Source organism: Lipotes vexillifer, unplaced genomic scaffold (genome assembly GCF_000442215.2).
Source record: "Lipotes vexillifer unplaced genomic scaffold, Lipotes_vexillifer_v1.1 scaffold53, whole genome shotgun sequence".
NCBI lineage: Eukaryota > Metazoa > Chordata > Mammalia > Artiodactyla > Lipotidae > Lipotes > Lipotes vexillifer.
The window spans coordinates 4,647,084-4,661,870 of NW_006791814.1; the positions used below are offsets into that span (position 1 = coordinate 4,647,084).

Here is a 14,787-nt window from a genome sequence, read left to right on the forward strand (position 1 = left end):
GGGGCCATTGGGAGGCGGAAACAGCCGCAGCTATGGCGGCGGCAGCGCCGCTTTCTCTGCTGGTGCTGCTGCTTCTCGGGCCGGGTGTCTGGGGCCAGACGGACCCCCCACGCGACAGCCTGCGGGAGGAGCTCGTCATCACCCCGCTGCCTTCTGGGGACGTAGCCGCCACATTCCAGTTCCGCACGCGCTGGGATTCGGAGCTGCAGCGGGAAGAAGGTGAGAAGAGGACGCTGACGGGAGAAAGATATCTGTGGCACCTGCTGGGAGTGGGGTGGAGGCTAGCCTTGGGGGCGAGGGCTGATCCCTGGGTGAGGTTCTGGTCCCTGGGCTTGGGGCCTGACAAAGATGGTCCTTGCAGAAGGATGGGATAGTTTTTGAAGAATCCCGTTATACCAGTGAAGAAACTGAGCCCCGGAGAGGGGCAGTGACTCTTCCTGACTTCTAGTCCAGTGCTCTCTCCGCAGCTCCAGGCTGCCACTCTAAACATTTAGTTAAAACCCTCTGTTGACAACACTGATGATGATGCTATTGACGGTTACGGTTTACCGTGGGTGCTGGGCACGGTGATACGTTTTGTGCATGGTTACAAGGAAGAAATTGGAGGTATAGAGAGGTAAGGCACCTGTCCAAGATCACATCGCTTGTAAGTGACTGCGTCTGGTCAGGAATCTAGATTCTTCTGACCCCAGAACTGGAGTGTATTGTCTCTTTGGGGTGGCTGAGAACCCTCCCCCCAGGATCATCACTCACCTGCACCTCCTTCTCCAGTATCTCATTATAGGCTCTTCCCCAAAGCACTGGGGCAGTTGATCTCCAAGTATTCTCTACGGGAGCTGCACCTGTCCTTAACCCAAGGCTTCTGGAGGACTCGGTACTGGGGGACACCCTTCTTGCAGGCCCCATCAGGTGCAGAGCTGTGGGCCTGGTTCCAAGACACCGTCACTGAGTGAGTGCCCACCTTGAGGCCTGTGGCAGGCCGTGGTGGGAACATGGCAGGGCAGGTGTTGTCCTCCTGCTACTGCCCTTGGGGGCAGCAGTTCCATGGGGGTAAATATGGCGTTGGAAGTAAGAAATATTATGACGTAGTGGCATTCTTTACTTGGCTGAATATACGTCCTTCCCCTAATACTTGCAGACCTGAGGTAGCGTATGTGTATATCTACAGAGGCAGATAACAAATATCTGAAGCTTACTTAGATGTAAGGCAGTAGGCAAACTGGATAGCCTTTTAAAAGACATTCATTCACATAATAATAACAAAATGCCACAAGGGCCAAACAAAATATATGTGGGCTAGAATTGGCCTACAAGACACCAGATCTCTGTATTAGAAAAATTGCTTTTATTTGCGGGGCGGAGGGAGGTGGTTAGGTACTGTGGTTGGACCACAGTATCCTCTTAATCTGACTATGGGAAATCAGTAGCACGTGTATGATTAAAAAAAAAAAAATTGGAGTCAGAATAGGGAGTGATGAGGACTGTGGCAGAGCTTGGGAGGACAGCTGCCACTCAGCTCCTATGGATTGTTGCCACGTGGGAATAGGGGCCTAGGGTCGTCAGATACTCTCATTTTTAAAGAGTTACCAGCAATCTGGATTTTAATGTGAAAATTGGTAAGTTTAAGTATCAACAAGTAATTAAAAAATTTAAGAAATGCCACATGGGTTAATGTTGTGCACGTCAAATGAAACATGGTTATGGTTTGGGTAGAGCTTTCAGGCTTCCAGTTTGCAATCTTTATTTGAGGCCTAAGGATTGGAGCAATTGGAAAGCTCTGAACAGAGGACTGTTGAAAACCCCCAGGATGGCTCTAAGGTGATGTCAAATGAGGAGCAAACCCCACAGGAGCCAAGGCTTCCTCTCTTGTCTGAACCCTGGCTTCTTTGCCTTTTGTCCCAACTGCTCTGCTGTCACTGTCTTCCCTCATAATTACCTATAATATGGAGGTGATGTTCAGAATTCGAGTTTTATTCTGTTATTAGTATAAAGAGCAAATCTGTTTTGGTATTTCTCTAAGAAAACAGTCTAATTTAATTTGATGTTTCTGTGGGGTCCTAGAATGCTTGTTTTCCCTTGCTCAGTGAGCCTCTGTAGATGTAAGACTTCCCACCCCTGAGCGTAGAACCAGGACTCACCCAGGGTATTCACGGGGAAGTATGTCGTTTTGCCCAGCTGAGCACACCTCAGGGTGGATCAGTGAGCTGATCTCAGCCTCTGGCATGTGGGGCGTTTTGCATAGCATTGTGGGAGGTACGTGGGTGACCCAGACTTGCTCCCTGTCCTCAGGTTGCTCACAGCCTAGTTGAGGAGAAAAGATGCTTAGGACGAGATGCTGTTGCCACCCAGCCATTTCCCAGGAGGACCCTGGTGAGAGGCTCAGATGGTCAGAACTGCAGCAGCCCAGGAGGAGACTGTGGTTGAGGAGGGTGGCAAGGCTTCCTGGAGGAGGGAACCTCTTCGAAGGGGAGCAGAGAGGAATTAGGAGGGCATTACTAGGCGGGAGGAGGAACCACCCAAGCAGAGGCCTCTGGGGATGCAGGGGTGTCCAGAGGGGAGTGAGGAAGAAGGGGCTGATTGGGGAGACCCAGGAAGCAGGCCGAACGGGGCAGTTCCGGCTCCAGCAGCTGGCTGGCCTCATGGCTTGGCAGCCAGCTGCAGGCTTTGAGGAAGGAAGCAGACGCAGCCCCAGGACAGTGAGTGGGTTTGTGTCTCCGTTTAGTGTGGATAAGTCCTGGAAGGAGCTCAGTAACGTCCTCTCGGGGATCTTTTGCGCCTCTCTCAACTTCATTGACTCCACCAACACAGTCACGCCCAGCGCCTCCTTCAAACCCCTGGGGCTGGCCAATGGTGAGACAGCCTCCGCGGCCCCTTCCTTCTTCCTGTTCCTCCTACCCAAGCCTTTGCCTCCTTTCCCCTCTGCTTCCTTCTTCCTCAGCGGGGCCAGGTCATAAATCCCCTGGGTGTGCAGGCCCCAGAGGAAGGCTTCCCGAGACTCTGCTGTCTCCACATTGCCTTCTCCCAAAGGGAGGAGGGTGTCCTCCCCGCTTCCCCCTGAGCTGACACTGTTAGGGCGGTGGCGCCAGAGAGTATGTGTGGGTCCTGAGGAGGGGCGCCCCGAGAGCCTCCCCAGACAGGCTCCCATCTCTCAGGCACAGATCACTCCTTCCTGCGCTATGCGGTGCTGCCTCGGGAGGTCGTCTGCACCGAGAACCTCACCCCGTGGAAGAAGCTCTTGCCCTGCAGCTCCAAGGTGAGGCCAGAGGGGCCTCAGTGTAGGTAGGAGCCCCAGAGAGTGGATGGAGTCAGCAGATGCCCCCTCACTGCCTGACAGATAACCTAGGCCCCATGACCGGGTGCCCTGCCGTGTGGGGCACTGACGTTTTCTCTCTTGCCACCTCCTCCAGGCAGGCCTCTCTGTGCTGCTGAAGGCCGATCGCCTGTTTCACACGAGCTACCACTCCCAGGCAGTGCATATCCGCCCTGTTTGCAGAGTAAGTCACGGGGAACAGGCGATGGGGGCCATGCAGGGGCTCTGAGAGAAGGTGCAGGTAAAGCACATAGCCCAGTGTCTACCGAGGGCTGAGCCAGTAGTCAGTGGGAGATGTGATGATGATGATACGGGGCACTGGCCCCGCACCAAGGAAACCGAGTGGTTGCCTGGCAAGCATTCACTCAGTCTTCGTCGTGGTTAAGAGTGATAGCCGTGTGGGTGCAGCTGCTTAGCTCAGCCACTCACCAGCTGACTTGACCTTGAGTGAGTCATTTTATTTCCCTGGTTTTCTCATCTGTCAAATGAGAATAATAGTAGTATCAGTTCCTCTGGTTGTCGGTGATGGTTCATCCCAGTGATGCGCATAAAGCTGCTGGCACAAGGGCAAGTGCTCGGTAGTGGATGGTAGCAAATTGATGGATGGGGAGATACAGAATAGACAAGGGATTGAGTCCGGGTAGTAGTCCCTGGGGCTGTGTGGCTGGGGGAGTGGTAGGTCCTCACTGCTGCCTTCTGGCCCTCGTGGTAGGATGCACGCTGTGCCAGCATCTCCTGGGAGCTGAGGCAGACCCTTTCCGTTGTATTTGACGCCTTCGTCACGGGGCAGGGGAAGCAAGGTAAGCTACCTTGGCAGCCCATCTCTGCCCACCCACTGCCAGCCGCACCCCATCTACGTGGAGCAGGCCTAGTCCCGCCCCTGCTCAACCTCTCTCTCTGCTCCTCAGACTGGTCCCTCTTTCGGATGTTCTCCCGAACCCTCACAGAGCCCTGCCCCCTGGCTTCGGAGAGCCAAGTCTATGTGGACGTCACCAACTATAGCCAGGTACTAAGACTAAGGCCTCCAGCCACACACATCACCACCAGCACCCCCAGCCCCCAATGCCAGCCTGCCCCTCCGCTCGCTTCTCAGCCCTGCCGTTGTGTCCCCAGGACAATGAGACATTGGAGGTGTACCCGCCCCCGCTCACCACGTACCAGGACGTCGTCCTGGGCACCCGGAAGACCTATGCCGTCTACGACCTGCTGGACATGGCCGTGATCAACAACTCGCGCAGCCTCAACCTCCAGCTCAAGTGGAAGAGACCCCCAGGGAATGGTGGGTGGGAGGTGGGCGGCCGCAGCCCCCATAGGCTACAGAGGGTTCAGCTCGTGGTTGAGACTCACAGTCCTGCCTCTTCACCGCGAGATAACAGGCTTGTGTTTAGACCCAGAACTCTTTGAGTCAGACGTCCTGATTCTAACTCCACCTCTTCTAAGCTCTGTGCCCTTGGCAGGTTCCTGACCTTACTGCCTCGTCTTGAAAGCGGGGACAGTAATACCTAGCAGATCAGATGAGGTAATTAATGGAAAACATGGAGGTCAATCATGCATTCATTCATTCAGTCAACAAAATTTTTTTTGAAGACAGAAGTACCCTGCTTTCGAGCAACATTAACATCTGATAGTTGAAGCAGGCATCAAACAATTGTGATTATGTTCAGTGTTACCAAGGAAAAATGTGGAATATCGTGAGGAGCACTCGGTTTGGGTTGGAAGGGGCACAGAGCTCGGCCTGTATAAGTACTTAGTAAATATTAGTAATTCTGTTATCATTGCTGTGGGTTGGGGAAGCCAGGGATGGTTCCAGAATGCAGGTTTCCCAGTTCTGATGGCAAAGCATTACCCCCTCCCCTCCCTGGCTTTGAGACTCTGAACCTGGCCCAGGGAGTGAAGGTGGGGAGTGATGCTTTTTTTTTTTTTTAAAGGAGTGGTTAACTGTTGACTTTTCTTTGAACAGAGGCCCCACCCATGCCCTTCCTGTATGCCCAGCGGTACGTGAGCGGCTATGGGCTGCACAACGGGGAGCTGAGCACGCTGCTGTATAACACCCACCCGTACCGGGCCTTCCCCGTGCTGTTGCTGGACACTGTGCCCTGGTACCTGCGGCTGTACGTGCACACCCTCACCATCACCTCCAAGGGCAAGGAGAACAAACCAAGTAAGTGCCGAGTCCCGACCCAGCCCCCCACATCCCCTCCAGGTCCCCCAAAGCCTCAGTTCTCAGCATCATTCCGGAAGTGCCTCGGCAGTCTATACAGGCATCACGAGTTAGGAATAGTTTGAGAAGTGGAAAGGGTAACCTCACCAATGCCAGATCTGGAAGTATTTATAAAGCCAAAAGAGTTAAACCACATAGTTCTGGTGACTCTTAATAGGACTTGATAAGGGCAGGAGTTTCCATATCTTTTTCATTTGCTTCCTGGTGCTCTGGGCACATGTTTTTGTTTTCTGATGATTCATAGGCTCTTTCAGGTGGAGAATGGGTTAGCAAGAAAAACAGAGTACTGGAAACAAAGAAGGTAACAGCTAGAATAGATGGTTTTGCTTCCTCGGGTGGGGTAAAGAGGTGTGATTTTTAAAATTTGTTTTTATTTTCTATTATTTTTCTAAGGAGGAGTTAATATTTACTGAGTGCTTTCTAAGAGATGCCAGGCATAGCACAAAAGCACTTGTTTTCATTTGGAGTGGAGGGAGACTAGTAATACAGAAGACGACTTCCTAGGAAGAGGTTACAGCACATCCCAAACAGCTAGACTTACCATCTTCTCTAAACCCCTCTGTTGTTTCCCATATTTTCAAGCCTGTGGTTAATAGTTTTACTTATTTTCAGCCCCACTATCTGTACCACCTTCAAAGTCTCTACTTCGAACATCCTACCAATGTATTTTGTAGGGTTTTTGGTTTTTTTGTTTCTTTCTTTTGTTTTTTTAACCGTTTGCTCTGGAAAATTTCAAACGCATACCCAAATGGAATAGTGTAATGAACCCCCCATGTACCCATTATCCAGCCTCAGCAGTCTCCAGCTTCATATACTATTTTTTGTTTGTTGTTGTTGTTGATGTCTTTCTTCCAGTTTTATTGAGATATAATTGACATATAGCACATTATAAGTTCAAGGTGTTCAGCATACCCATTTAACCTACATCTATCATGAAATGATGACCACAGTAAGTTTAGTGAACACCCACCATCTTGTACAGATACAGAATTAAAGAAATAGAAAAAAATTGTTTTTTCCTTGTGATGAGGACTCTTAGGATTTACTCATAACAGCTTTCATACATAATGTACAACAGTGCCTATTATATTTACCACGTGGTACATGACATCCCTGATTCTTATCTTAGAACTCGAAGACTGTGCCTTTTGACTGCCTTCATCCAATTCCCCTTCCCCCTACCCCTCACCTCTAGTAACAACAAATCTGATCTCTTTTTCTATGAGTTCATTTATTTCTTTATTTTAAATATTTATTTATTTATTTATTTATTTATTTGGCTGCAGTGGGTCTTAGTTGCGGCACGCAGGATCTTTGTTGCCGTGTGCGGGATCTTCGTTGCGGCATGCAGGACCTTTAGTTGCAGCATGCGAACTCTTAGTTGCGGCATGTGGGGTCTAGTTCCCTGACCAGGGATGGAACCCGGGCCCCCTGCATTGGGAGCGCGGAGCCTTAGCCACTGGACCACCAGGGAAGTCCCCTTTTTTGTTTATTTTTGAAGTATAATTGACCTATAACACTATGTTAGTTCCTGGTGCATAACATAGTGATTCAGTGTTTCTGTACATTTCAAAATGACTGTCATGATGAGTCTAGTTACCATCTGTCACCATACAAATATTATACGTAGTTATTGACTATATTCCCCACACTGTGCATTTCATACCTGTGATTCATTTATTTCGCAACTGAAAATTTGTACCTCTTACTCTCCCTCACCTATTTCTCTCCTCCCCCGCCACCCCCCCAGCCTCTGGCAACCACCTGTTTGTTCTCTGTATCTCTGACTGTTTCTGTTTGGTTATGTTCGTTCATTTGTTTTTATTTTTTAGAGTCCACGTATAAGTGATATCATACAGTATTTGTCTTTGTCTGATTTACCTTACTTAGCATAAGATCCTCTAGGTCCTTCCATGTTGTTGCAAATGTAGTGATTTCCTTCTTTTTTATGGCTTATATTCCATTGTTTATATGTACCACATCTTCTTTATCCATTTGTCTATCGATGGGCACGTATGTTGTTTCCATATCTTGACTATTGTGAATAATGTTTCAGTAAACGTTGGGGTGCATATATCTTTTTGAATTAATGTTTTCATTTTCTTCAGATAAATACCAATGAGTGGAATTGCTGGATTGTATGGTAGTTCTATTTTTAATTTTTTGAGGACTCTCCCTGCTGTTTTCCATAGTGGCTACACCAATTTACGTTCCCAACGCAGTGCACCGGGGTACCCTTTTCTCCACATACTCACCAACACTTGTCATTAGTTGTCTTTTTTTTTTTTTTTTTGTCTCCGTTGGGTCTTTGTGGCTGCACACGGGCTTTTCTCTAGTTGTGGTAAGTGGGGGCTACTCTTCGTTGCAGTGCGTGGGCTTCTCATTGCGGTGGCTTCTCTTGTTGCAGAGCATGGGCTCTAGGCACATGGTTTTCAGTAGCTGTGGCTCACGGGCTCAGTAGTTGTGGCTTGTGGGCTCAGTTGTTGTGGGTCACAGGCTACAGTAGTTGTGGCACCTGGGCTCAGTAGTTGTAGCTTGTGGGCTCTAGAGCTCAGGCTCAGTAGTTGTGGTGCGCGGGCTTAGTCGTTCCACAGCACGTGGGATCTTCCCAGACCAGGGCTCGAACCCGTGTCCCCTGCATTGGCAGGTGGATTCTTAACGACTGTGCCACCAGGGAAGTCCCTGTTTGCTGTCTTTTTGATGATAGCCATTCTGACAGGTGTGAGGTGATAATCTCATTGTGGTTTTGATTTGCATTTCCCTGATGATCAGTGATGTTGAACATTTTTTTGTGTGCCTGTTGGCCATCTGTATGTCTTCTTTGGAAAAATGTCTATTCAGGTCCTCTGCCCAGTTTGTGATTTTTGGGGTTTTTTTTACATTGAGTTGTATGTGTTCTTTGTGTAATTTGCATATTAACCCCGTATCGGATATATCGTTTGCAAATACCTTTCCCATTCAGTAGGCTATCTTTTCATTTTGTTGATAGTTTCCTTTGCTGTGCAAAAGCTTTTTAATTTAATGTAACCTCATTTGTTTATTTTTGCTTTTGTTTTCCTTGCCCGAGGAGACATACCCCCCAAAATATTGCCAGGTCTAAGAGCATACTGCCTATGTTTTCTTCTAGAAGTTTTATCATTTCAGGTTTTACATTTAAGTCTTTGATCCACTTTGAGGTTTTTTTTTGTATATGGTGTGAGAAAGTAGTCCAGTTTGATTCTTTTGCATGTAGCTATCTAGTTTTACCAATACCATTTATTGAAGGGGCTGTCTTTTCCTCATTGTATATCCTTGCCTCCTTTGTCATAGATTAATTGCCCATTAAGTGTGGGTTCATTTCTGAGCTCTCTATTCTGTTCCACAGCTTCCCGTCATTTTTGTTTCATCTCTCCCTTTATTTATTTATTTTTTGGTTTGGTTATGTTTCTGCTGGAGTATCTTAAATTCTAGACATTGTATCAATCCACCTTTCAATACTAAAGTACACAAATATATAATCTATCATTGTCACTCCTGTTTCCCCAGTGTTCTTGAAAATAATTTTATAGTTGGTTTGTTTGAATTGGAACAAAGTAACCTCGTCACATTACATTTGCTTGATATGCTCTTAAGTTTCTCTCCCTCTCTTTTTTAAGGTAATAGACTTTTAGGTTTTAGGTTTATAGAGAAGTTGAGCAGAAAGTATAGGGCTCCCGTATACACTCCCCCTCACCCCCATTTCCCTTGTTATTCACATCTTGATTAGTGTGGTACTCTTAGATCTCCTTTAACCTATAAAACAGTTCCCAGGCTTTTTTTTTTTTTTTTTTTTTTTTTAATTTTTTTGTTGGCAAAACTGGGTCATTTGTTGTATAGGATGTTCTACATTCTGGATTTGCCCATGTTTAACATGTTCCTCTGTCCCTTGTGTATTCTTGAGTATCAGTGGTTAGATTTAGAAATTTGATTAGATTCAGGTCTTATATTTTTGGCAAGAAAACTTCCCAGGTGGTTCTGTGGACTCCCTTTCGCATCACATGAGGCACCTGATGTCTGGTGGCCCAGTTTTCATGATGTGAAGATGGATTAGGTTGAACACGTCCTGGGATGGCGGCTGCCCTGGAAACACCTTTTCCCTTTTCTGTGATCCTCCTCCCTCCTGTGAGCCTGCCTGGCTTCTGTGATCCAAAGCCCTCCTTCTGGGCACCCCGATCCAGGCCCCAAGGCCTTGATAGGTAGGGATGAGAGGTGCAGGTAGTCTGAGCCCAGGAAAGAGCTATGGGTGGGATTTCCCTGGTGGCGCAGTGGTTAAGAATCTGCCTGCCAATGCAGGGGACACGGGTTCGAGCCCTGGTCCGGGAAGGCCCCACATGCCGCGGAGCAGCTAAGCCCGTGCGCCACAACTACTGAGCCTGCGCTGTAGAGCCCATGAGCCACAACTACTGAAGCCCACGCGCCTAGAGCCTGTGCTCCGCAACAAGAGAAGCCACCTCAATGAGAAGGCCACGCACCACAATGAAGATTAGCCCCCGCTCGCTGCAACTAGAGAAAGCCTGCATGCAGCGACACAGGCCCAATGCAGCCATAACTAACTAACTAACTAACTAACTAACAAAAAAAGAGCTATGGGTGGCCCCTACCTGTCCCCCAGGTTACATCCACTACCAGCCTGCCCAGGACCGGATGCAGCCCCACCTCCTGGAGATGCTGATTCAGCTACCGGCCAGCTCGGTCACCAAGGTCTCCATCCAGTTTGAGCGGGCGCTGCTTAAGTGGACCGAGTACACCCCGGACCCCAACCATGGCTTCTATGTCAGGTGGGCTCCCCCGACCTCCTGCCCCTACCCTCCTGACCCACCCTCTCTGCCACTTACCCTTGATGGAGGAGCCGTGAGGAACATGGCTCACAGAATATCTATCTGCTTCTCTGCAGCCCATCTGTCCTCAGTGCCCTCGTGCCCAGCGAGGTGGCCGCCCAACCCGTGGACTGGGAAGAGAGTCCCCTCTTCAACACCCTGTAAGTGTGACCTCAGCTGTGACACCAGCATAGACGATCAGGTTCCTGCGGGCTGGGCTGGGGCTAGATGCTGCCTCTTCCAAAGTAATGAGTAGGTTCCCTCAGTCCTAATTAAAATCCTAGTGGTCTCTAGTATTTGTACAGTCTTTATGGAATGATCCTAAAGAGCTTCTAGGAGAATCAATAGGTGAGAAGCGCAGTATGTATAGCCCAAGTTTACTCATTATTTCTCTTAACAAATATCTAATTGAACGCTTATCAGATGCCAGGTACTTCAGAGAGCACCATGTGTACCACAGTAAACAAAACAGACTTGCCCCTGCCCTTCTTGTGCTCAGTGTAGAGGGGAGCTGCTAGGGTCACTGGGGAGTAGTCTGGTGGGTCATTCAGGAAGGCTGCTTTGAGGAGATGGCCTTTAGGCTGAGACCAGAAGGCTAAGGAAAAGGCAGCCAAGCGAAGGTAGGGCCCCTTCCCTCTCCCTCAGCACACCGGAGCTGCTCTCCTGTGATCAGATTTCTGTGTTGAGCTTTAAAAGCCTTTGAGGCTAAGAAGACTTTGAAAACCCTTACTGCCAAGACTGGCCCAGTGCGGCCCGAGGAGGGGGTGGTGAGACGGCGCGGGGTAGCAGCCGGTCCAGCCTCACCTCTCCCTCCCAACCCCCAGCTTCCCAGCCTCCGGCAGCTCCAGCCACTTCGTGCGGCTCTACACGGAGCCACTGCTGGTGAGCCTGCCCACGCCGGACTTCAGCATGCCCTACAATGTCATCTGCCTCACGTGCACAGTGGTGGCCGTGTGCTACGGCTCCTTCTACAACCTCCTCACCCGAACCTTCCAGATTGAGGAGCCCAGCAAGGGCGGCCTGGCCAGGCGGCTGGCCAACCTCATCCGGCGCGCCCGAGGCGTCCCCCCGCTCTGAGGTGCACCCTCCTCACAGCTGGGCTGCTACTTCTCTCCGAGGTGGGTGGTGACTGACCCCCAGGGCTGCTTCTGCCGCGTGCCCTTCCCTGAGGCAGCTTTTGAACCAAGCTGACCCCTGGGTTGGGCCAGGGCCTCGAGTGGCGCTATCAGGACAGTAGCCACGAGCCGGATGTGTGTTTGAATTGCAATTAATTGAAATTGAAAGTGTACTTCCTCAGCCGTACTAGCCCCATTTCAAGTGCTCAGTAACCAAAAGTGATCGGCAGCTGCAGTACTGGGCAGCGAGGACAGATGTTTCCATCACTGCAGAAAGTTCTGTTATACGGTGGCCTGGATAATAGGATGTGCTGAGGAATTCGTATCGTGCGGTAGGTGGAGTTCACTGGGTGTGGAATAAAAAGTGCCTATTTCCTTGGTTCTTTGCCTCCTGTCCCTGAGGCCTGGGAAGAGCTGGGGGCTAGGGCATGTTTGCTGGGTGCCTGAACAGGACCTCCTACCCCATCCCCTCCTCCCCACCAAAGAAACAACCAAATAAAATTCCCCTACCTCCTCCCACCCCTGCCAGAAATTCCTTCTCGTCTCCTGCTTCCCTCCCCGCCCACCATGTCTGACTGTAATTCCCAGAACTCCCTGGGTTTGGCTGGGAGTGTTTTACATCAGCATTTCCATGATCATGAAAATGAATCATCCTGCGCCTTTTAGGAGCCCTGAGAACCAGTCCCCTATCACCAAGGGTAGGGCTGGAGAGATGGAAGAACTCTGTGTGGTGGTTTTCCAACCAGACTGTGTATTAGAATCATCTGGGGCTCTTGTGAAATAGTGCAGATTCCTGGGGTCCAGACCCTGTGAATTCAGTCGTTCTGGGTGTAGCCTAGACTTCGAGTTTTTATGTTTTTATCAGGCTCCTCTGGAGCTTCTGTTGCAGGTGGTCCTTAGACTACCCACAGGCTTTGAAGCCCACCCTTGCCTACCTCTCCTGGTCGTATAACCCTGGATTCCTGTAAAACAAGTCCTTAGGCAGATGTCTGCCCTGCCCCCATCGTCTGTCTCTTCTTCTGACACACTTGGCATCAACTGTATAAGCTACTTGTGGTCTGCCCCTCCCTCCCCCAGTTCTCCCATCATAGTGGTTTGGTGGATTGCCCATGAAACAGAATGCCCTGCTCCACCAACCACATGCCCCGCTCAACTGCTAGGTTCACTCTGACTTACAAAACCAGGTGAGATGTTGCTTCCTCCAGGAAGTCTTCCCTGATACACCGAGCTGCTGTGTGCCCCTCCCCTCCTTGGACTTAGCTTTCATGTTCCTTATCACCCTGGCTGTTACTGTCCTTTAACTTCCATTAGACTAGGCGCTTCCTGGAGGCACAGGGGCTGTCCTCCATCTGGACCTGACTGCACTCAGGACAAGTTGTAAGTGCTCAGTCAACAGACGTAAATGTATGAATGGGTGTGGGCTATTCTGGCTTGGGGTCTGAGGTCTAGAGGTAGGGATGGGTAGGGTGAGGGGCTTTCTAGAAACCCCACAAGTATGAGCGCAGAGTCTTTAACACAGTAGGATTGGTCATGTCTGTACAGCTAACATAGATGGGGCTGTTCAGGTTACCTCTGAAGGTTTTCCAAGAGCCTCTAGAACATACAAACGACGTGTGTGTGTGTCTAGGAAGGGAGGTGATGTGAGTGAGCTAGTCCAGACCATGGGAGCAACTGGGTCAAGATGCTTGTACTCAAGCTGACTTCCAGGCAGTAAATACGCAGAGTGTAAGTGAGGCAAGAATGCAGGTGGGTAGATAAGGGAAGTGGTCTTGGCTGCCTGCATGGAGCAGGGTGTCTGCCAAGTCAGAAGAGCAGAGTTGTGGCCTAGCTGACTTTTATACCCCCAGCCAAGTCAGCACCTAGAAATACCCTCCACTACCATGTCTTATGTAATCTGTGTACAGACAGCACCCCATATCTTTAGTCTAGACCTCCTCCCTGAATTCCAGATTCATTTACCCAGCTGCCTACTTGCCATCTCCACTTGGATGTCTAAAGGCATCTCAAATTCAATATCCCCAAAACCAAACTTCTGATAATCTCCACCCCCACCCCAAACATGCTCACCCATCGTCAGCTCATCTTTCCTAATGGCAGCTCTCATCATTCCAGTTGTCCAGGCCAGAAACCTTGACTCATCCTTGATCCTTCTTTTCATTCCCCACTGTGCTCTGTCAACAAATCTGTTTGCTCTCCCTTCAAAATAAATGCAGAATCCAACTCCTCTCCACCACCTCCACCATCGAGTTATTGATGAGGTCTTCCTGGCCAATCCGATTTTAAATTGCTGCTCCAGCTACTAGCTCACCACTTGCCTATCTTGTTTTCCTCTGTAGCCCTCATCACCATCTAATGTGCTGTGTGTCTTACTTATCTTGTTTATTAACGATTACTCTCTGTAAGGGCCAGGATTTGTCTTTTGTAGCTGCAGTGTCTGGAACAATGCCTGGCATGTCGTTAAGGGTACCCTCACTCTTATCTTCCAGAGCTCAGTCTCTGGTAACAGTTCAGAACACGAAAGAGAGTGGGGAAATAAAGAGAATAGCATGCCCTTTGTCTCAAATATATATGTACTCATGTCTATTTAATTTAAGTATTTCAGGCCTTTGATAAAGCCCGAGGGTCCATTCAACTTTTTTTTTTTTTTAAGATTTTTTTTTTTGATGTGGACCATTTTTTTTTTTTTTAGTCTTTATTGAATTTGTTACAGTACTGCTTCTGTTTTATGTTTTGGTTTTTTGGCCATGAGACATGTGGGATATTAGCTCCCTGACCAGGGATCAAACCCGCACCCCCTGCATTGGAAGGCGAAGTCTTAACCACTGGACCACCAGGGAAGTCCCAGTCCATTCAACTTTGGATTCCCACTTTGAGCCTAGGGCAAGGCTGGCTACTCAGCATGTCCTTCCTGATGTGATTTCACATGATCTAGATTGGTTCCTGGGCAATAGGATATCTGAAGGGGATGGAGGTGGGAAGGGCACACCAAGGGTACCAGTGACATCACCAGGACAGGGATCTAGTCTAGAGATTCCAGGTTCTGGCTTCTAGTATTGCTCTTTGACTTTGGGCAGCAGTTTCCCTTTCAGCAAGAGGAAGTGGTTAGATTAGACGCAGGACAGGAGGAGACAGTTACAGGGGGTGGTGGGCATGGTGGTCAGGCAGACCTGTCTGGTTTTCAAAAACGTATATAAGAGTGGAATATTATTTAGTCTTTAAAAGGAAGGAACTTTTGGGAATTCTCTGGCGGTCCAGTGGTTAGGACTCCGCGCTTGCACTGCAGGGGGCACAGGTTCAATCCCTGGT

General features: G+C 49.3%; 1 protein-coding gene across 5 annotated transcripts; it reads left to right on the plus strand.

Moving 5' to 3' along the window:
• The first annotated feature begins 7 nt into the window (after nt 1–7).
• On the plus strand, nt 8–11,861 carry PIGT (phosphatidylinositol glycan anchor biosynthesis class T). Of its 5 annotated transcripts, XM_007464792.1 has the most exons (12): nt 16–219; nt 772–949; nt 2,723–2,850; nt 3,153–3,253; nt 3,408–3,494; nt 4,023–4,110; nt 4,219–4,316; nt 4,424–4,589; nt 5,271–5,471; nt 10,162–10,327; nt 10,444–10,527; nt 11,191–11,861. In XM_007464792.1, exons 1-12 carry the CDS (start codon nt 33–35, stop codon nt 11,441–11,443), a joined length of 1,737 nt encoding a protein of 578 aa, XP_007464854.1. In that variant the 5' UTR covers nt 16–32; the 3' UTR covers nt 11,444–11,861. The 5 variants fall into 5 exon arrangements, with proteins under 5 accessions (XP_007464857.1, XP_007464854.1, XP_007464858.1 ...); XM_007464796.1 differs by lacking the exon at nt 772–949 and having other exon boundaries at nt 29–219; nt 11,191–11,758; XM_007464793.1 differs by lacking the exon at nt 2,723–2,850 and having other exon boundaries at nt 29–219; nt 772–909; nt 11,191–11,443.
• The last annotated feature ends 2,926 nt before the right edge of the window (nt 11,862–14,787 follow it).

Coding starts and splice junctions, on each gene's coding strand:
- PIGT (XM_007464792.1), top strand. CDS start 33: ATGGCGGCGGCAGCGCCGCTTTCTCTGCTGGTGCTGCTGCTTCTCGGG. Junction 3,254..3,407: donor TCTTGCCCTGCAGCTCCAAG/GTGAGGCCAGAG, acceptor CACCTCCTCCAG/GCAGGCCTCTCTGTGCTGCT. Junction 4,317..4,423: donor ACGTCACCAACTATAGCCAG/GTACTAAGACTA, acceptor TTGTGTCCCCAG/GACAATGAGACATTGGAGGT.